The following is a 22506-nucleotide window of genomic DNA, read 5'->3' as shown; positions in this document are numbered from 1 at the left end:
TATTTAATTGGAGTCCACCTGTGGTGAATTGTAGTTGAGGTTTAGGGTTTAGTGAGTGTTTTGTTCCAAATACAATGCTTTTAGTTTTAGAAATATTTAGGGCTAACTTATTCCTTGCCACCCACTCTGAAACTAACTGCAGCTCTTTGTTGAGTGTTGCTGTCATTTCAGTCTCTGTAGTAACTGACGTGTACAGTGTTGAGTCATCCACATACATAGACACTCTGGCTTTACTCAGTCAGTGGCATGTCGTTAGTTAAGATTGAAACAAGTAAGGGGCCTAGACAGCTGCCCTGGGGAATTCCTGATTCTACCTGGATTATGTTGGAGAGGCTTAAAGAACACCCTCTGTATTCTGTTAGACAGGTAACTCTTTATCCACATCATAGCAGGGGGTGTAAAGCCATAACACATATGTCTTTCCAGCAGCAGACTGTGATCAATAATGTCAAAAGCTGCACTGAAGTCTAACAAGACAGCCCCCACAATCATTTTATCATCAATTTCTCTTAGCCAATCATCAGTCATCTGTGTAAGTGCTGTGCTTGTTGAATGTCCTTCCCTATAAGCTGAAAGTCTGTTGTCAATTTGTTTACTGTGAAACAGCATCGTATCTGGTCAAACACCATTTTCTCCAAAAAGTTTACTAAGTGTTGGTAAGAGACTGATTGTTGGGCTATTTGAGCCAGTAAAGGGGGCTTTGCTATCCTTAGGTAGGGGAATCGCTTCCCTCCAGGCCTGAGGGCACACCTTCTAGTAGGCTTAAAATGAAGATGTGGCAAATAGGAGTGGCAATATCGTCTGCTATTATCCTCAGTCATTTTCCATCTAGATTGTCAGACCCTGGTGGCTTGTCATTGTTGATAGACACTGACTTTACGTAATTCAAAAGTACAATCCTTGTCTTTCATAATTTGGTCCGATATACTTGGATGTGTAGTGTCAGCGTTTGTTGCTGGCATGTCATCTCTAAGTTTGCTAATCTTGTCAATGAAAAAGTCATTAAAGTAGTTTGCAATATCATTCAATGAATGAAGGAGCAGAGTTGGCTTTTCTTCCCAAAATGTAATTTAAAGTGCTGCAAAGCTTTTTACTATCATTATTTATATAATTTAACTTTGTTTCATAGTGTTGTGTAAGGGGGTTGGGGTAGTAGGGGGTATGGGTATTGGGGTATTAGGGGGTTGGGGTATTAGGGGGTAAGGGTATTGGGGTGTAAAGGGGTATGGGTATTAGGGTGTAAAGGGGTATGGGTATTGGGGTATTAGGGGGTTGGGGTATTAGGGGGTTGGGGTATGGGGGTATGGGTATTAGGGTGTAAAGGGGTATGGGTATTAGGGTGTAAAGGGGTATGGGTATTAGGGTGTAAAGGGGTATGGGTAAAGGGGTGTAAAGGGGTATAAGGGGGTATGGGTATTAGGGTGTAAAGGGGTATGGGTATTAGGGGGTAAAGGGGTATGGGTATTAGGGTGTAAAGGGGTATGGGTATTAGGGTGTAAAGGGGTATGGGTATTAGGGTGTAAAGGGGTATGGGTATTAGGGGGTAAAGGGGTATGGGTATTAGGGTGTAAAGGGGTATGGGTATTAGGGGGTAAAGGGGTATGGGTATTAGGGTGTAAAGGGGTATGGGTATTAGGGGGTAAAGGGGTATGGGTATTAGGGTGTAAAGGGGTATGGGTATTAGGGTGTAAAGGGGTATGGGTATTAGGGTGTAAAGGGGTATGGGTATTAGGGTGTAAAGGGGTATGGTATTAGGGTGTAAAGGGGTATGGGTATTAGGGGGTAAAGGGGTATGGGTATTAGGGTGTAAAGGGGTATGGGTATTAGGGTGTAAAGGGGTATGGGTATTAGGGGGTAATGGGGTATGGGTATTAGGGTGTAAAGGGGTATTAGGGGGTAAAGGGGTATGGGTATTAGGGTGTAATGGGGTATGGGTATTAGGGTGTAAAGGGGTATGGGTATTAGGGTGTAAAGGGGTATGGGTATTAGGGTGTAAAGGGGTATGGTATTAGGGTGTAAAGGGGTATGGGTATTAGGGGGTAAAGGGGTATGGGTATTAGGGTGTAAAGGGGTATGGGTATTAGGGTGTAAAGGGGTATGGGTATTAGGGGGTAATGGGGTATGGGTATTAGGGTGTAAAGGGGTATTAGGGGGTAAAGGGGTATGGGTATTAGGGTGTAATGGGGTATGGGTATTAGGGTGTAAAGGGGTATGGGTATTAGGGTGTAAAGGGGTATGGTATTAGGGTGTAAAGGGGTATGGGTATTAGGGGGTAAAGGGGTATGGGTATTAGGGTGTAAAGGGGTATGGGTATTAGGGTGTAAAGGGGTATGGGTATTAGGGTGTAAAGGGGTATGGGTATTAGGGGGTAAAGGGGTATGGGTATTAGGGGGTAAAGGGGTATGGGTATTAGGGTGTAAAGGGGTATGGGTATTAGGGTGTAAAGGGGTATGGGTATTAGGGGGTAAAGGGGTATGGGTATTAGGGTGTAAAGGGGTATGGGTATTAGGGGGTAATGGGGTATGGGTATTAGGGTGTAAAGGGGTATTAGGGGGTAAAGGGGTATGGGTATTAGGGTGTAATGGGGTATGGGTATTAGGGTGTAAAGGGGTATGGGTATTAGGGGGTAAAGGGGTATGGGTATTAGGGGGTAAAGGGGTATGGGTAATGGGGTATTAGGGTGTAAAGGGGTATGGGTATTAGGGTGTAAGGGGGTATGGGTATTAGGGGGTAAAGGGGTATGGGTATTAGGGGGTAAAGGGGTATGGGTATTAGGGGGTAAAGAGGTATGGGTATTAGGGGGTAAGGAGGTATGGGTATTAGGGTGTAAAGGGGTATGGGTATTAGGGGGTAAAGGGGTATGGGTATTAGGGGGTAAAGGGGTATGGGTATTAGGGGGTAATGGGGTATGGGTATTAGGGAGGAAAGGGGTATTAGGGTGTAAGGGGGTATGGTATTAGGGTGTAAAGGGGTAGGGGTATTAGGGGGTAAGGGGTATGTTATTAGGGTGTAAGGGGGTATGGTATTAGGGGGTAAGGGTATTATGGTGTAAGGGGGTATGGGTATTAGGGGGTACGGGGGTATTAGGGGGTTGGGGTATTGGGGGGTAGGGGTATTAGGGTGTAAGGGGGTTGGGGTATTAGGGGGTAAGGGGGTTGGGGTGTAAGGGGGTTGGGGTGTAGAGAAGACATTCAGTGTGTAGAGGGTGACTGGCTCACAGCTCTGTGACATCAGCGTGAGTTCGGCCAATAGGAATGACACTGGGGTAGATGTTGATTGGCTGGAGATAAGACAGGAAGTCTTTGATCTGAAAACAGGAAGAAGAGAAGAGTATCACACACAGAGACAGACAGGCAGACAGACAGACAGACACAGACAGGCAGACAGACATACAGACACAGACAGGCAGACAGACACAGACAGACACAGCTAGACAGACACAGACAGGTGTTTCACCTCTGAGTAGGATGAGTGGAAGGAAAAGCAGACAGACAGACAGGTGTCTCACCTCTGAGTAGGATGAGTGGAAGGAAAAGCAGGCAGACAGACAGACAGGCAGACAGACAGACAGGTGTCTCACCTCTGAGTAGGATGAGTGGAAGGAAAAGCAGAGACAGACAGACAGACAGGTGTCTCACCTCTGAGTAGGATGAGTGGAAGGAAAAGCAGGCAGACAGACAGACAGACGTCTCACCTCTGAGTAGGATGAGTGGAAGGAAAAGCAGACAGACAGACAGGTGTCTCACCTCTGAGTAGGATGAGTGGAAGGAAAAGCAGGCAGACAGACAGACAGACGTCTCACCTCTGAGTAGGATGAGTGGAAGGAAAAGCAGACAGACAGACAGGTGTCTCACCTCTGAGTAGGATGAGTGGAAGGAAAAGCAGACAGGCAGACAGACAGGTGTCTCACCTCTGAGTTGGATGAGTGGAAGGACAGACAGGCAGGCAGACAGACAGACACAAACAGGTGTCTCACCTCTGAGTAGGATGAGTGGAAGGAAAAGCAGGCTCTGTAGGAACTGGCGCCTGTCCTGAAAACATTACACATCTGTGTAAGATAATGTGTGTGTTTCTCTCTGAGTGTGTTTCTGTGAGTGTTTCTCTGAGTGTGTGTGTGTTTCTCTGAGTGTCTGTGTGTTTCTCTGAGTGTGTGTGTGTTTCTCTGAGTGTGTGTGTTTCTCTGAGTGTGTGTGTGTTTCTCTGAGTGTGTGTGTTTCTCTGAGTGTGTGTGTTTCTCTGAGTGTGTGTGTGTGTTTCTCTGAGTGTGTGTGTTTCTCTGAGTGTGTGTGTTTCTCTGAGTGTGTGTGTGTGTTTCTCTGAGTGTGTGTGTTTCGCTGAGTGTGTGTGTGTGTTTCTCTGAGTGTGTGTGTGTGTTTCTCTGAGTGTGTGTGTTTCTCTGAGTGTGTGTGTTTCTCTGAGTGTGTTTCTCTGAGTGTGTGTGTGTTTCTCTGAGTGTGTGTGTTTCTCTGAGTGTGTGTGTTTCTCTGAGTGTGTGTGTTTCTCTGAGTGTGAGTGTGTGTGTGTTTCTCTGAGTGTGTGTGTGTTTCTCTGAGTGTGTGTACCTGACGATAACCTTGGTCCTCTGTGTTCTCTCTCCAAACCACATGGTGGAGGGTTTGATACTGATGATGTTTAGAGGAGTTCCATCTGATGCAGAGGAGCCACACGGCAGTCTGCTGCCACGCACAAACTCCTCCTCCTACACAACAACATGTTTCTATTGGTTAGGACTCCTACACCACAACATGTTTCTATTGGTTAGGACTCCTCCTCCTACACAACATGTTTCTATTGGTTAGGACTCCTCCTCCTACACAACAACATGTTTCTATTGGTTAGGACTCCTCCTCCTACACCACAACATGTTTCTATTGGTTAGGACTCCTCCTCCTACACAACAACATGTTTCTATTGGTTAGGACTCCTCCTCCTACACAACAACATGTTTCTATTGGTTAGGACTCCTCCTCCTACACAACAACATGTTTCTATTGGTTAGGACTCCTCCTCCTACACAACAACATGTTTCTATTGGTTAGGACTCCTCCTCCTACACAACAACATGTTTCTATTGGTTAGGGGTTGCTAAGAGAAAGGGGGCGTGTAGCAGCGTTACCTTGGGGTGACGGCAGGCATGGATCTGAGTGGCTCGATCCGTGGTCACATGACTCAGAATCTCTGGCATCTTCTTAAACATGTCCAGGCTCTTGACATGAATCTACAACACACCACGGGACAGTTGAGCTAACTAAGGCTAATGCGATTAGCATGAGGTTGTAAGTAACAAGAACGTTCCCAGGACATAGACATATCTGATATTGGCAGAAAGCTTAAATTCTTGTTAATCTAACTGCACTGTCCAATTTACAGTAGCTATTACAGTGTAAGAATACCATGCTATTGTTTGAGGAGAGTGCACAATTATGAACTTAAAGTTATTAATAAACAAATTAGGCACATTTGGGCAGTCTTGATACATGTTTTTTTTAAGAAATGCAATGGTTCATTGGATCAGTCTAAAACTTTGCACATACACTGCTGCCATCTAGTGGCCAAAATCTAAATTGCACCTGGGCTGGAATAATACATTATGGCCTTTCTCTTGCATTTCAAAGAAGATGGAATCTTCTTTGTATTATCTTTTATCAGATCTATTGTGTTATATTCTCCTACATTCATTTCACATTTCCACAAACTTCAAAGTGTTTCCTTTCAAATGGTACCAAGAATATGCATATCCCTGCTTCAGGTCCTGAACTACAGACAGATTTGGGTCATTTTAGGCGGAAATTGAAAAAAGGGGCGGATCCTTAAGAGGTAAGTGTTGGTCACCTACCTGTGTGTGGAACTCGTTCCCCAGGTTAGTGAAGAGTATTCATATCCGTATGTGTTGGTCACCTACCTGTGTGTGGAACTCGTTCCCCAGGTTAGTGAAGAGGTATTCATATCCGTATGTGTTGGTCACCTACCTGTGTGTGGAACTCGTTCCCCAGGTTAGTGAAGAGGTATTCATATCCATATGTGTTGGTCACCTACCTGTGTGTGAAACTCATTCCCCAGGTTAGTGAAGAGGTATTCATATCCATATGTGTTGGTCACCTACCTGTGTGTGAAACTCGTTCCCCAGGTTAGTGAAGAGGTATTCATATCCGTATGTGTTGGTCACCTACCTGTGTGTGAAACTCGTTCCCCAGGTTAGTGAAGAGGTATTCATATCCATATGTGTTGGTCACCTACCTGTGTGTGGAACTCGTTCCCCAGGTTAGTGAAGAGGTATTCATATCCGTATGTGTTGGTCACCTACCTGTGTGTGGAACTCGTTCCCCAGGTTAGTGAAGAGGTATTCATATCCGTATGTGTTGGTCACCTACCTGTGTGTGGAACTCGTTCCCCAGGTTAGTGAAGAGGTATTCATATCCGTATGTGTTGGTCACCTACCTGTGTGTGAAACTCGTTCCCCAGGTTAGTGAAGAGGTATTCATATCCGTATGTGTTGGTCACCTACCTGTGTGTGAAACTCGTTCCCCAGGTTAGTGAAGAGGTATTCATATCCATATGTGTTGGTCACCTACCTGTGTGTGGAACTCATTCCCCAGGTTAGTGAAGAGGTATTCATATCCATATGTGTTGGTCACCTACCTGTGTGTGAAACTCGTTCCCCAGGTTAGTGAAGAGGTATTCATATCCATATGTGTTGGTCACCTACCTGTGTGTGAAACTCGTTCCCCAGGTTAGTGAAGAGGTATTCATATCCATATGTGTTGGTCACCTACCTGTGTGTGAAACTCATTCCCCAGGTTAGTGAAGAGGTATTCATATCCATATGTGTTGGTCACCTACCTGTGTGTGAAACTCGTTCCCCAGGTTAGTGAAGAGGTATTCATATCCATATGTGTTGGTCACCTACCTGTGTGTGGAACTCGTTCCCCAGGTTAGTGAAGAGGTATTCATATCCGTATGTGTTGGTCACCTACCTGTGTGTGGAACTCGTTCCCCAGGTTAGTGAAGAGGTATTCATATCCGTATGTGTTGGTCACCTACCTGTGTGTGGAACTCATTCCCCAGGTTAGTGAAGAGGTATTCATATCCATATGTGTTGGTCACCTACCTGTGTGTGAAACTCGTTCCCCAGGTTAGTGAAGAGGTATTCATATCCATATGTGTTGGTCACCTACCTGTGTGTGAAACTCGTTCCCCAGGTTAGTGAAGAGGTATTCATATCCATATGTGTTGGTCACCTACCTGTGTGTGAAACTCATTCCCCAGGTTAGTGAAGAGGTATTCATATCCATATGTGTTGGTCACCTACCTGTGTGTGAAACTCGTTCCCCAGGTTAGTGAAGAGGTATTCATATCCATATGTGTTGGTCACCTACCTGTGTGTGGAACTCGTTCCCCAGGTTAGTGAAGAGGTATTCATATCCGTATGTGTTGGTCACCTACCTGTGTGTGGAACTCGTTCCCCAGGTTAGTGAAGAGGTATTCATATCCGTATGTGTTGGTCACCTACCTGTGTGTGAAACTCGTTCCCCAGGTTAGTGAAGAGGTATTCATATCCATATGTGTTGGTCACCTACCTGTGTGTGGAACTCGTTCCCCAGGTTAGTGAAGAGGTATTCATATCCGTATGTGTTGGTCACCTACCTGTGTGTGGAACTCGTTCCCCAGGTTAGTGAAGAGGTATTCATATCCGTATGTGTTGGTCACCTACCTGTGTGTGGAACTCGTTCCCCAGGTTAGTGAAGAGGTATTCATATCCGTATGTGTTGGTCACCTACCTGTGTGTGGAACTCGTTCCCCAGGTTAGTGAAGAGGTATTCATATCCGTATGTGTTGGTCACCTACCTGTGTGTGGAACTCGTTCCCCAGGTTAGTGAAGAGGTATTCATATCCATATGTGTTGGTCACCTACCTGTGTGTGAAACTCGTTCCCCAGGTTAGTGAAGAGGTATTCATATCCGTATGTGTTGGTCACCTACCTGTGTGTGAAACTCGTTCCCCAGGTTAGTGAAGAGGTATTCATATCCGTATGTGTTGGTCACCTACCTGTGTGTGAAACTCGTTCCCCAGGTTAGTGAAGAGGTATTCATATCCATATGCAGCTTTACAGTTCAGCCACACTGTATGGTACACACTCCTACTGACCCAGTCCTGTACCAGCCCCCGGATAGCATGTAGACACGTCTCCTACACACACACACACACACACACACACACACTGTATGGTACACACTCCTACTGACCCAGTCCTGTACCAGCCCCCGGATAGCATGTAGACAGGTCTCCTACACACACACTCTGTAGCTCGCTCTCTAGCTCTCTCTCTCTCTAGCTCTCTCTCTCTCTCTCTAGATCTCTCGCCCTCTCTCTGTCTCTGTAGCTCGCTCGCTCTCTAGCTCTCTCTCTGTAGCTCTCTAGCTCTCTCTCTCTCCCTCTAGCTCTCTCGCCCCCTCTCTGTCTCTGTAGCTCGCTCCCTCTCTAGCTCTCGCTCCCTCTCTAGCTCTCGCTCTCGCTCCCTCTCTAGCTCTCGCTCCCTCTCTAGCTCGCTCTCTGTAGCTCTCTAGCTCTCGCTCCCTCTCTAGCTCGCTCCCTCTCTAGCTCGCTCTCTGTAGCTCTCTAGCTCTCGCTCCCTCTCTAGCTCGCTCTCTAGCTCGCTCTCTGTAGCTCTCTAGCTCTCGCTCCCTCTCTAGCTCTCTCGCTCCCTCTCTAGCTCTCGCTCCCTCTCTAGCTCTCTCGCTCCCTCTCTAGCTCTCGCTCCCTCTCTAGCTCGCTCTCTGTAGCTCTCTAGCTCTCGCTCCCTCTCTAGCTCGCTCTCTCTAGCTCTCTCTCTAGCTCTCGCTCCCTCTCTAGCTCGCTCGCTCTCTAGCTCTCTCTAGCTCTCTCTCTCTAGCTCTCGCTCCCTCTCTAGCTCTCTCTCTCTAGCTCTCTCTCTCTCTAGCTCTCTGTAGCTCTCTCTCTAGCTCCCTCTCTAGCTCTTGCTCCCTCTCTAGCTCTCGCTCCCTCTCTAGCTCGCTCGCTCTCTAGCTCTCGCTCCCTCTCTAGCTCTCTCTCTCTAGCTCTCTCTCTAGCTCTAGCTCCCTCTCTAGCTCTCGCTCCCTCTCTAGCTCTCGCTCCCTCTCTAGCTCGCTCGCTCTCTAGCTCTCTAGCTCTCGCTCCCTCTCTAGCTCGCTCGCTCTCTGTAGCTCTCTAGCTCTCGCTCCCTCTCTAGCTCTAGCTCTCGCTCCCTCTCTAGCTCGCTCTCTGTAGCTCTCTAGCTCTCGCTCCCTCTCTAGCTCGCTCTCTGTAGCTCTCTAGCTCTCGCTCCCTCTCTAGCTCTCTAGCTCTCGCTCCCTCTCTAGCTCTAGCTCTCGCTCCCTCTCTAGCTCTCTCGCTCCCTCTCTAGCTCTCGCTCCCTCTCTAGCTCGCTCTCTGTAGCTCTCTAGCTCTCGCTCCCTCTCTAGCTCTCTCGCTCCCTCTCTAGCTCTCGCTCCCTCTCTAGCTCGCTCTCTGTAGCTCTCTAGCTCTCGCTCCCTCTCTAGCTCTCTCGCTCCCTCTCTAGCTCTCGCTCCCTCTCTAGCTCGCTCGCTCTCTCGCTCCCTCTCTAGCTCGCTCGCTCGCTCTCTAGCTCTCTCTCTGTAGCTCTCTAGCTCTCTCTCTGTAGCTCTCTAGCTCTCGCTCCCTCTCTAGCTCGCTCCCTCTCTAGCTCGCTCCCTCTCTAGCTCTCGCTCCCTCTCTAGCTCTCGCTCCCTCTCTAGCTCTCGCTCCCTCTCTAGCTCGCTCGCTCTCTGTAGCTCTCTAGCTCTCGCTCCCTCTCTAGCTCTAGCTCTCGCTCCCTCTCTAGCTCGCTCTCTGTAGCTCTCTAGCTCTCGCTCCCTCTCTAGCTCTCTCGCTCCCTCTCTAGCTCTCGCTCCCTCTCTAGCTCGCTCTCTGTAGCTCTCTAGCTCTCGCTCCCTCTCTAGCTCGCTCTCTGTAGCTCTCTAGCTCTCGCTCCCTCTCTAGCTCTCTAGCTCTCGCTCCCTCTCTAGCTCTCGCTCCCTCTCTAGCTCGCTCTCTGTAGCTCTCTAGCTCTCGCTCCCTCTCTAGCTCTCTCGCTCCCTCTCTAGCTCTCGCTCCCTCTCTAGCTCGCTCTCTGTAGCTCTCTAGCTCTCGCTCCCTCTCTAGCTCGCTCTCTGTAGCTCTCTAGCTCTCGCTCCCTCTCTAGCTCTCTCGCTCCCTCTCTAGCTCTCGCTCCCTCTCTAGCTCGCTCGCTCTCTCGCTCCCTCTCTAGCTCGCTCGCTCGCTCTCTAGCTCTCTCTCTGTAGCTCTCTAGCTCTCTCTCTGTAGCTCTCTAGCTCTCGCTCCCTCTCTAGCTCGCTCCCTCTCTAGCTCGCTCCCTCTCTAGCTCTCGCTCCCTCTCTAGCTCTCGCTCCCTCTCTAGCTCCCTCTCTAGCTCGCTCGCTCTCTCGCTCCCTCTCTAGCTCGCTCGCTCTCTAGCTCTCTCTCTGTAGCTCTCTAGCTCTCTCTCTGTAGCTCTCTAGCTCTCGCTCCCTCTCTAGCTCGCTCGCTCTCTAGCTCTCGCTCCCTCTCTAGCTCGCTCTCTAGCTCTCGCTCCCTCTCTAGCTCTAGCTCGCTCTCTAGCTCTCTCTCTAGCTCTCGCTCCCTCTCTAGCTCTCTCTCTAGCTCTCGCTCCCTCTCTAGCTCGCTCTCTAGCTCTCGCTCCCTCTCTAGCTCTCGCTCCCTCTCTAGCTCTAGCTCGCTCTCTAGCTCTCGCTCCCTCTCTAGCTCGCTCTCTAGCTCTCGCTCCCTCTCTAGCTCTCGCTCCCTCTCTAGCTCTCGCTCCCTCTCTAGCTCTCGCTCCCTCTCTAGCTCTCGCTCGCTCTCTAGCTCTCGCTCCCTCTCTAGCTCTCGCTCCCTCTCTAGCTCGCTCGCTCTCTGTAGCTCTCTAGCTCTCGCTCCCTCTCTAGCTCTAGCTCTCGCTCCCTCTCTAGCTCGCTCTCTGTAGCTCTCTAGCTCGCTCTCTGTAGCTCTCTAGCTCTCGCTCCCTCTCTAGCTCTCTCGCTCCCTCTCTAGCTCTCGCTCCCTCTCTAGCTCGCTCTCTGTAGCTCTCTAGCTCTCGCTCCCTCTCTAGCTCGCTCTCTGTAGCTCTCTAGCTCTCGCTCCCTCTCTAGCTCTCTAGCTCTCGCTCCCTCTCTAGCTCTCGCTCCCTCTCTAGCTCGCTCTCTGTAGCTCTCTAGCTCTCGCTCCCTCTCTAGCTCTCTCGCTCCCTCTCTAGCTCTCGCTCCCTCTCTAGCTCGCTCTCTGTAGCTCTCTAGCTCTCGCTCCCTCTCTAGCTCGCTCTCTGTAGCTCTCTAGCTCTCGCTCCCTCTCTAGCTCTCTCGCTCCCTCTCTAGCTCTCGCTCCCTCTCTAGCTCGCTCGCTCTCTCGCTCCCTCTCTAGCTCGCTCGCTCGCTCTCTAGCTCTCTCTCTGTAGCTCTCTCTCTGTAGCTCTCTAGCTCTCGCTCCCTCTCTAGCTCGCTCCCTCTCTAGCTCGCTCCCTCTCTAGCTCTCGCTCCCTCTCTAGCTCTCGCTCCCTCTCTAGCTCGCTCTCTAGCTCGCTCGCTCTCTCGCTCCCTCTCTAGCTCGCTCGCTCTCTAGCTCTCTCTCTGTAGCTCTCTAGCTCTCTCTCTGTAGCTCTCTAGCTCTCGCTCCCTCTCTAGCTCGCTCGCTCTCTAGCTCTCGCTCCCTCTCTAGCTCGCTCTCTAGCTCTCGCTCCCTCTCTAGCTCTAGCTCGCTCTCTAGCTCTCTCTCTAGCTCTCGCTCCCTCTCTAGCTCTCTCTCTAGCTCTCGCTCCCTCTCTAGCTCGCTCTCTAGCTCTCGCTCCCTCTCTAGCTCTCGCTCCCTCTCTAGCTCTAGCTCGCTCTCTAGCTCTCGCTCCCTCTCTAGCTCGCTCTCTAGCTCTCGCTCCCTCTCTAGCTCTCGCTCCCTCTCTAGCTCTCGCTCCCTCTCTAGCTCTAGCTCGCTCTCTAGCTCTCGCTCCCTCTCTAGCTCTCGCTCCCTCTCTAGCTCTAGCTCCCTCTCTAGCTCTCGCTCCCTCTCTAGCTCTAGCTCCCTCTCTAGCTCTCGCTCCCTCTCTAGCTCTCGCTCCCTCTCTAGCTCTCGCTCCCTCTCTAGCTCTCGATCCCTCTCTAGCTCTCGCTCCCTCTCTAGCTCTCGCTCCCTCTCTAGCTCTCGCTCCCTCTCTAGCTCTCGCTCTCGCTCCCTCTCTAGCTCTCGCTCCCTCTCTAGCTCTCTCTCTCTCTAGCTCTCTCTCTAGCTCTCTCTCTCTAGCTCTCTCAGAATCCCACACACTCACCCTGCTGGGGATCTGGTAGAAGCGAGGGTCGTAAAAGGTGGAGTCCAGATACACACTCTTGATGTCTTTCACCCTGAAACAACACAGCACACGGTCTGGCATTGGAACTAAGGACCACTGTATATTGTCTCGGTTGTACTTGGTGTGTGCTGGTAAGGGTGACTGTATATTGTCTCGGTTGTACTTGGTGTGTGCTGTTAGGGCTCGGATGACAGTTTATTAAGGTCGAGGAGGTTTAATGACGCTGATTAACAATATGGGCACAGAACATCACAGTGGATTATGGTCAACTTTTCTAAATGTAGATGTTCCAATCAGCGGTTTGTATGGATGGAGGCCTGGAGATGCTAACCGTGTTTATGTTAATTAACGGTCAATTACCATGAGACTGGCTGTCATGACCGCAACAGCCCTATATGGGCACATATTGTGAATTTTCAGCATCATCAAACCATCTCCACTATAATCCACTGTCTTGTCATCTGGGCCCATGTTGTGAGTCTTCAGCATCATTAAACCATCTCCACTATAATCCACTGTCTTGTCATCTGGGCCCATGTTGTGAGTCTTCAGCATCATTAAACCATCTCCACTATAATCCACTGTCTTGTCATCTGGGCCCATGTTGTGAGTCTTCAGCATCATCAAACCATCTCGACCATTAAACACTAAACTATTCAAATACAAATTCACTACAATTGTAGGCTAACTCTGAATTTGTTTAATTTAGACTATACCAGTTACGTACCCAAGACATCTTAAATCTGTTTTAATGTTTTTCTGCCATGTGTAATATGCTATGTATTGTATAACAGCACAATCATTCTTTTTTTCCCCGGGTTTGGGCTCATACAGTGCATTCAAAGTATTCAGACCCCTTGACTTTGACATTTTGTTATGTTACAGCCTTATTCTAAAATTGAGGAAGTTGTTTTTTTCCCCTCATCAATCTAGACACAATACCCCATAACGACATCACAATACCCCATAATGACATCACAATACCCCATAATGACATCACAATACCCCATAATGACATCACAATACAATTTTTTGTTGTTGAAATATCACATTTACTTAAGTATTCAGACCCTTTACTCAGTACTTTGTTGAAGTACTTTTGGCAGCGATTACAGCCTCAAGTCTTCTTAGATATGATGCTACAAGCTTGACACACCTCTTTTTGGAGAGTTTCTCCCATTCTTCTTTGCAGATCCTCTCAAGCTCTGTCAGGCTGGATAGGGAGCATCGCTGCACAGCTATTTTCAGGTCTCTCCAGAGATTTTCGATCGGGTTAAATTCCCGGGCTCTGGCTGGGCCACTCGAGGACATCCAGAGACTTGTCCCGAAGCCACTCCTGCGATGTCTTGGCTGTGTGCTTAGGTTCATTGGCCTGTTAGAAGGTGAACCTTCGCCCCAGTCTGAGGTCCTGAGTGCTCTGAAGCAGGTTTTCATCAAGGATCTCTGTCTTTGCTCCGTTCGTCTTTACCTTGATCCTGACTCCCTGCCACTGAAAAACATCCCCACAGCATGATTCTGCCACCACCATGCCTCACCGTAGGGATGGTGCCAGGTTTCCTCCAGACGTGACACTTGGCATTCAGGCCAATGAGTTCAATCTTGTTTCTCATGGTCTGAGAATCCTTTGGGTGCCTTTTGGCAAATTCCAAGCGGGCTGTCATGTGCCTTTTACTGAGGAGTGGCTTCCGTCTGGCCACTCTACCATAAAGGCCTGATTGGTGGAGTGCTGCAGAGATGGTTTTCCTTCTGGAAGGTTCTCCCATCTCCACAGAGGAACTCTGGAGCTCTGTCAGAGTGACCATCGGGTTCTTGGTCACCTCTCTGACCAAGGCCCTTCTCCCCCGATTGCTCAGTTTGGCCAGGCGGCCAGCTCTAGGAAGAGTTTTGGTGGTTCCAAACTTCTTTCATTTAAGAATGATTGAGACCAATGTGTTCTTGGTGACCTTCAATGCTGCAGAACTGTTTGGGTACCCTTCCCCAGATCTGTGCCTCGACACAATCCTGTCTCGGAGCTCTACGGAAGATTCCTTCAACCTCATGGCTTGGTTTTTGCTCTACCTGTCAACTGTGGAACCTTACATAGACAGGTGTGTGCCTTTCCAAATCGTGGACTCCAATCAAGTTGTAGAAACATCAAGGATGATCAATGGAAACAGGACGCACCTGAGCTCTACAGTATTTTGAGTCTCAGAGCAAAGGGTCTGAATACTTATGTAAATATGGTATTTGTTTACTTTTAATACATTTGCTAAAATTAACAAAACTTTTCACTTTGTCATTATGGGGTATTGTGTATCGATTAATGAGAGAAAATGTATCTATCCATTTTATAATGTAACAAAATGTGGAAAAAGTGAAGGGGTCTGAATACTTTCCTCAGGCACTGTGTTGGCCCCTGAAACAGGTCCTATGCCCAATTTGTTTTTCACCTTTATTTAACCAGGTAGGCCAGTTGAGAACAAGTTGTCATTTACAACTGCGACCTGGCCAAGATAAAGCAAAGCAGTGCCACACAAACAACACAGAATTACACATGGAATAAACACACATAAACAAACGTACAGTCAATAACACAATAGAAAAAAAATCTATATATAGTGTGTGCAAATGAGGTAAGATTAGGGAGGTAAGGCAATAAATAGGCCATAGTGGCGAAATAATTACAATTTAGCAATTAAACACTGGAGTGATGATGTGCAAGTAGAGATACTGGGGTGCAAAGGAGCAAAAAAAATGTACAATATGGGATGAGGTAGTTGGGTGGGCTATTTACAGATGGGCTACGTACAGGTGCAGTGATCTGTGAGCTGCTCTGACAGCTGGTGTTTAAAGTTGGTGAGGGAAATAAGTCTCCAGCTTCAGTGACTTTTGCAATTCGTTCCAGTCATTGGCAGCAGAGAACTGGAAGGAAAGGCGGCCGAAGGAGGAATTGGCTTTGGGGATGACCAGTGAAATATACCTGCTGGAGCGCGTGCTACAGGTGAAGGCTGCTATGGTGACCAGCGAGCTGAGATAAGGCGGCGAGGGCCAGCCGACTAGAGCATACAAGTCGCAGTGGTGGGTGGTATAAGGTGATTTGGTAACAGAACGGATGGCACTGTGAGAGACTGCATCCAGTTTGCTGAGTAGAGTATTGGAAGCTATTTTGTAGATGACATCGCCGAAGTCGAGGATCGGTAGGATAGTCAGTTTTACTAGGGTAAGTTTGGCGGCGTGAGTGAAGGACGCTTTGTTGCGAAATAGAAAGCCGATTCTAGATTTAATTTTGGATTGGAGATGTTTAATGTGAGTCTGGAAGGAGAGTTTACCGTCTAGCCAGACACCTAGGTTTTGTAGTTGTCCACATATTCTAAGTCAGAACCGTCCAGGGTGGTGATGCTTCATATTCATCGCCAGACCCACTGGCTCCAGGTCATCTATAAGTCTATGCTACGTAAAGCTCCACCTTATCTCAGCTCACTGGTCACGATAACAACACTCACCCGTAGCACACGTTCCAGCAGGTATATTTCACTGATCATCCCCAAAGCCAACACCTCCTTTGGCCGCCTTTCCTTCCAGTTCTCTGCTGCCAGTGACTGGAGCGAATTGCAAAAATCGCTGAAGCTGGAGACTTATTTCCCCTCACCAACTTTAAACATCAACTATCTGAGCAGCTAACCGATCGCTGCAGCTGTACATAGTCCATCTGTAAATAGCCCACCCAATCTACCTCATCCCCATATTGTTTTTATTTACTTTCCTGCTCTTTTGCACACCAGTATCACTACTTGCACATCACCATCTGCTCATTTATCACTCCAGTGTTAATCTGATAAATTGTATTTCTTCGCTCCTATGGCCTATTTATTGCCTACCTCCTCATGCCTTTTGCACACACTGTATTTGGACTTTCTTTTTCTACTGTGTCATTGACTTGTTTATTGTTTATTCCATGTAACTCTGTGTTGTTGTATGTCGCACTGCTATGCTTTATCTTGGCCAGGTCGCAGTTGTAAATGAGAACTTGTTCTCAACTAGCCCATCTGGTTAAATAAAGGTGAAAACCTGTAGGTAGTATATGTGTGTGTGTACCTGCTCCCAGAGTGGAGGAGTTCTATGTTTAAATAAAGGTGAAAAACTGTAGGTAGTATATGTGTGTGTGTACCTGCTCCCAGAGTGGAGGAGTTCTATGCGGGAGGAGTCTCCCTTCGCCAGTCGGAAGTCTCCTGTGTACAACACCGTACCCTGGGCCCCCTCTACCAAGAACCTACCAACACAAGGGTTGGGAGATGTTGATACCTTCATATCGTTCCTGGGCCCCCTCTACCAAGAACCTACCAACACAAGGGTTGGGAGATGTTGATACCTTCATATCGTTCCTGTACAACACCGTACCCTGGGCCCCCTCTCCCAAGAACCTACCAACACAAGGGTTGGGAGATGTTGATACCTTCATATCTTTCCTGTACAACACCGTACCCTGGGCCCCCTCTCCCAAGAACCTACCAACACAAGGGTTGGGAGATGTTGATACCTTCATATCGTTCCTGTACAACGCCGTACCCTGGGCCCCCTCTACCAAGAACCTACCAACACAAGGGTTGGGAGATGTTGATACCTTCATATCGTTCCTGTACCATAACGGGGTATACGCTACCAATGAATTCATTTATACATATCAGTACCAGTAAAGAGTTGACACAACTAATCATTCAAGGCTTTTTCACATTGTCGAATAATAGTGAAGACATCAAAACTATGAAATAACACATATGGAATCATGTAGTAACCAAAAAGTGTTAAATTATATTTGAGATTCTTCAAAGTAGCCACCCTTTGCCTTGATGACAGCATTGCACACTCTTGGCATTCTCTCAACCAGCTTCATGAGGTAGTCACTTGGAATCCATTTCAATTAACAGGTGTGCCTTGTTAAAAGTTAATTAATGCATTTGAGCCAATAAGTTGTGTTGTGAAAAGGTAGGGGTGGTATACAGAAGATAGCCCTATTTGGTAAAAGACTGAGTCCATATTAGGGCAAGAACATTTCAAATGAGCAAAGAGAAACGATCACATTACTTTAAGACATGAAGGTCAGTCAATCCAGAAAATGTAAAGAACTTTGAACATTTTTCAAGTGCAGTCGCAAAAACCATCAAGCGTTATGATGAAACTGGCTCTCATGAGGACCTCCACAGGAAAGGAAGACCCAGAGTTACCTCTGCTGCAGAGGATAAGTTCATTGTAGTTAACTGCACCTCAGATTGCAGTCCAAATAAATGCTTCACAGAGTTCAAGTAACAGACACATCTCAACATCAACTGTTCAGAGGATCCTATGTGAAAAAAAGAAAAAAAGAAGCTCACTTTCATTTAACTAGGCAAGTCAGCTAATAACACTTCTTTGGGATAGGGGGCGGTATTTTGACGTCCGGATGAAAAGCGTGCCCAAAGTAAACTGCCTGCTACTCAGGCCCAGAAGCTAGGATATGCATATAATTGGTAGATTTGGATAGAAAACACTCTAAAGTTTCTAAAACTGTTAAAATAATGTCCGTGAATATAACAGAACTGAAATTCATCCTACCACTGATTTCAATGGCTGGCACTTTTAAAATAGGGCGAAATCGTGCCCGATTGCAGTTCCTAGGGCTTCCACTAGATGTCAACAGTCTTTAGAAAGAGTTTTTGGAAAAATGAGCCAGAAATTGTAGTTTTTCTAGGTGGCTCCCATTTTTGCTTTAGTGTTTCCAAGCGCGTGACAGAGCGCGTCCTTTGCTATTTTTCTCCCGTAAAGACAATAACGATTCTCCGTCTTAAATTGTATCGTTTATTTGCGTATTAGGGTACCTAAGGATTGATTATAAACGTTGATTGACTTCTTTGGATAAGTTTATTGGTAATGTTTGCGATTCATTTTGTACACATTTTGATGGAGGGAAACTGAGTTTTTATGGATATAAACAAGGACTTTATCGAACAAAAGGACCATTTGTAATGTAACAGACCTTTTGGAGTGCCAACAGAAGAAGATCTTCAAAGGTAAGGCATATATTATTATATTATATCGCTATTTCTGACTTTCGTGTCGCAACTCCCTGGTTGAAAATGATATGTTATGCATGTGTGTGCTGGGCGCTGTCCTCAGATAATCGAATGGTTTGCTTTCGCCGTAAAGCCTTTTTGAAATCTGACACGGTGGCTGGATTAACAACAAGTTAAGCTTTATTTTGATGTATTGCCTTGTGATTTCATGAAAGTTTAATATTTATAGTAATTTAATTTGAATTTCTCGCTCTGCAATTTCACCGGATGTTGGCCAGGTGGGACGCTACTGTCCCACCTATCCCAAAGAAGTTAAGAACAACTTCTTATTTACAATGACGGCCTATCGGGGAACAGTGGGTTAACTGCCTTGTTCAGGGGCAGACAGATTTTTACCTTGTCAGCTCGGTGATTCGATTCACCAACCTTTTGGTTAATGGCCCAACATTCTAACCACTAGGCTACCTGCCGCCCTGAATCAGGCCTTCATGGTTGATTTTGCTGCAAAGAAACCACTACTAAAGGACACCAATAATAAGAAGAGACTTGCTTGGGCCAAGAAACACGAGCAATGGACATTAGAACGGTGGAAATCTGTCCTTTGGGCTGATGAGTCCAAATGTGGTATTTTTGGTTCCAACCGTCGTGTCTTTGTGAGACACAGAGCAGGTGAACGGATGATCTCCGCATGTGTGGTTCCCACCGTGAAGCATGGAGGAGGAGGTGAACGGATGATCTCCGCATGTGTGGTTCCCACCGTGAAGCATGGAGGAGGTGAACGGATGATCTCTGCATGTGTGGTTCCCACCGTGAAGCATGGAGGAGGTGGTGTGATGGTGCTTTGCTGGTGACACTGTCTGTGATTTATTTAGAATTCAAGGCACACTTAACCAGCATGGCAACCACAGCATTCTGCAGTGATACGCCATCCCATCTGGTCTGCGCTTAGGAGAATATAATTTGTTTTTCAACAGGACAATGACCCAACACACCTCCAGGCTGTGTAAGGGCTATTTGACCAAGAAGGAGAGTGATGGAGTGCTGCATCAGATGACCTGGCCTCCACAATCAACCGACCTCAACCCAATTGAGAGTTTGGGATGAGTTGGACTGCAGAGTGAAGCAAAAGCAGCCAACAAGTGCTCAGCATATGTGGGAACTCCTTCAAGACTGTTGGAGAAGCATTCCAGGTGAAGCTGGTTGAGAGAAGGCCAAGAGTGTGCAAAGCTGTCAAAGGCAAAGGGTGGCTACTTTGAAGAATCTAAAATATATTTTGATTTGTTGAACACTTTTTTGATTGTGTTATTTCATAGTTTTGATGTCTTTACTATTATTTTACAATGTATAAAATAGTAAAAATAAAGAAAAACCCTTGAATGAGTAGGTGTGACCAAACGTTTGACTGGTACTAATAAATGGTACTAATAAATATATATAACACAGTACCAGTTCTTGATACACACGGGAAACTGTTGAGTGTGAAAAACCCAGCAACGTTGCAGTTCTTGATGCAAACCGGTGCGCCTGTACACAAAACATTAAGAACACCTGCTCTTTCTATGACATAGACTGACCAGGTGAAAGCTATGATCCCTTATTGATGTCACTTGTTAAATCCACTTCAATCAGTGTAGATGAAGGGGAGGAGACGGGTTAAAGAAGGATGTTTGAGATAATTGAGACATGGATTGTGTGTGTGTCATTCAGAGGGTGAATGAGCAAGACAAGAGATTTAAGTGCCTTTGAACGGCATATGGTAGTAGGTGCCAGGCGCACCAGTTTGAGTCAAGAACTGCAACGTTGCTGGGTTTCTCACACTCAACAGTTTCCTTTGTGTATCAAGAATGGTCCACCACCCAAAGGACATCCAGCCAACTTGACACAACTGTGGGAATCATTGGGTCAGCTTCCCTGTGGAAAGCTTTCGACATCTTGTAGTGTCCACGCTCCAACGAATTGGGGGGGAGGCAACTCAATATTAGGAAGATGTTCTTATTGTTTGTACACTCACCTTCCTAATATTGAGTTGCACACCCCCCCTCTTGCTTCTCACAGTTGTGTGAAGATGGCTGGATGTTGGCTGGATATCCCAGCAGCACTGCAGTTCTTGACAAACCGGTTTGCATGGCACCTACTACCATACCTTATTCAAAGGCACTTCAACATGTTGTCTTGCCCATTCACCCTCTGAATGGCACACATACTCCATCCATGTCTCAAGGCTTAAAAATCCTTTGTTAACCTGTCTCCCCTTCATCTACACTGATTTGAAGTGGATTTAACAAGTGACATCAATAAGGGATCATAGCTTTTACCTGGATTCTGTAAGAAATTGTATTAGATATTGGTAACTTGTTTTAACAACTTCTCAACATTAGCTATGGTTGACACAATATACACACTCCCTCTTTCTATTGGACATATGCTGGACTCATTGGACACATGCACGACACCCACAACTTCCCTCCCCCATGACAATCACTCAGACACTCACAACTCAGGGTTGGAGCTCCAGACAACGAACAATCTCAGGAACCAATGGAACGTCGACATCAGGCCGAACAGGATTACCCACGACCCAGATCGACCAATCGGAAGGCCAGACTTCAGATCAACCTACTTTGCTAGTTGTCTATATAATCTGTATGTACTGTGTAGAGCGCTCTCTTCCGGACGATTTCATACAAATCAGACAGAAAGAGCCGTGCTGCACGCTTTGCCTAATATCTTTACACTTGAATAAAACGGCCTTATTATACAATTATCCACCTCGTCCTATGTCTCCACTTGGTCTCCTGTCTCAAGTAAAACGAATTATCAACAGACTTGGTAAGCAGAGGATGGTCAAAACATATTTGAATTCGGCCCAATAGAAAATTCATCGGACAGGAGACGAGAGGGAGAAAGATTCAAGAAGGAGAGGTGACCCGCTCGAGGGAGACGTCGGCGATTCAACTCACCCAGGAAACTGATCAAAGAGCTCGAAAATATTAAGGTAAGCAGAGCCGGTTTAATCAAAATCTGCATATTGTATTATAGCCAATATCTAAATTCAATGATCAGAAGTACTGAGGTGAGTGTGAATTGTTGCTAAATTTATGTGGAATTGTTTAGAATCTAAGGCATTGTGTAAAGATATTTGCGAAGTATAAAATCAAGTCGAATTAGTAATCTGGAACTAGTTGAATTTTCTTCAACTAGGAGTATCGGGGATAAATCTAAGCTTGAGGCTGTTCAAGTCGAATTAGTAATCTGGAACTAGTTGAATTGTTCTTCAACTAGGAGTATCGGGGATAAATCTAAGCTTGACGCCGTTCAAGTCGAATTAGTAATCTGGGACTAGTGGACATGGCACCCCACTAGGAGCATCGGTGATAAACCTAAGCTTGAACTAGGAGTAATGGTATTAAACCTGAAACTCAAAGTGTTGAAATGTAATGTAGCCTGTTCAAGTTGTATTAGTAATCTGGGGCTAGTGGAAATGGCACCCCACTAGGAGCATCGGTGATAAATCTAAGCTTGGCGTATTGGGATTCAAGTTGCATTAGTAATCTGGGACTAGTCGAAATATTCTTCAACTAGGAGCATCGGTGATAAATCTAAGCTTGAAATAGGAGTAATGGTATTAAACCTGAAACTCTAAAAAATTAATGTGAGTGATTGAACGTTCCACGAGACCGATTGCTACTATTTAGCCATATGCTAGGTTGAGGCTGTGTTTAAGTGACCGCCGAGTCAGATTGTGGGAGCTGCTGTGAAGCAGCTATTTTTCTGCTGATAAATTGACCTGGTTTTTCCCTCTGGTGCTGTTGGTAAATCCTTAAGGGCTAGAATTAATTTGATAATTATTCTAGAAACGCTAGGATACACCATATATTGTCCTAAAAGGACACGTTTGAAATACTTTGGGAAAGTATTTAAATAATTAAGTTAGTTTTTGAGTTTTCAGTTTTTTGATTAGTTTTTGAGAAAAATGAGTCCTAGAATTAATTAAATATTTATTCTAGAAACGCTTGAATATACTAATATAATGTCCCGAAAGGACATTTCTGAAATGTTTTGGCAAAGTATTTAAATAATCGAAAAAGTGAAAACGAATAATAACTGTTTGAAAATAGTTCCTATAATTATTATTATATTTAAAATAGAAGCGCTAGATAATACTAGTAG

General features: G+C 46.5%; 1 protein-coding gene across 2 annotated transcripts in view; it reads right to left on the bottom strand.

Moving 5' to 3' along the window:
* dclre1c (DNA cross-link repair 1C, PSO2 homolog (S. cerevisiae)) overlaps positions 1 to 22506 on the bottom strand; it is a 42813-nt gene that overhangs the window by 2455 nt on the left and 17852 nt on the right. Inside the window, exons 6-12 of one of the 2 annotated variants that reach the window (XM_071331589.1) lie at positions 16458 to 16559; positions 12290 to 12362; positions 8047 to 8187; positions 5117 to 5218; positions 4563 to 4699; positions 3977 to 4031; positions 3219 to 3307 (exon numbers count right to left, since the gene is read on the bottom strand). In XM_071331589.1, coding sequence (XP_071187690.1) covers positions 3219 to 3307; positions 3977 to 4031; positions 4563 to 4699; positions 5117 to 5218; positions 8047 to 8187; positions 12290 to 12362; positions 16458 to 16559 — 699 coding nt within the window. The remainder of the gene's footprint in view (positions 1 to 3218; positions 3308 to 3976; positions 4032 to 4562; positions 4700 to 5116; positions 5219 to 8046; positions 8188 to 12289; positions 12363 to 16457; positions 16560 to 22506) is intronic. The other variant, XM_071331590.1, reaches the window with a different exon arrangement.

Source organism: Salvelinus alpinus, chromosome 11 (genome assembly GCF_045679555.1).
Source record: "Salvelinus alpinus chromosome 11, SLU_Salpinus.1, whole genome shotgun sequence".
Taxonomy (NCBI): domain Eukaryota; kingdom Metazoa; phylum Chordata; class Actinopteri; order Salmoniformes; family Salmonidae; genus Salvelinus; species Salvelinus alpinus.
Note: the sequence above shows the minus strand (reverse complement) of the source record. Positions and strands in the feature narration are given on the sequence as shown.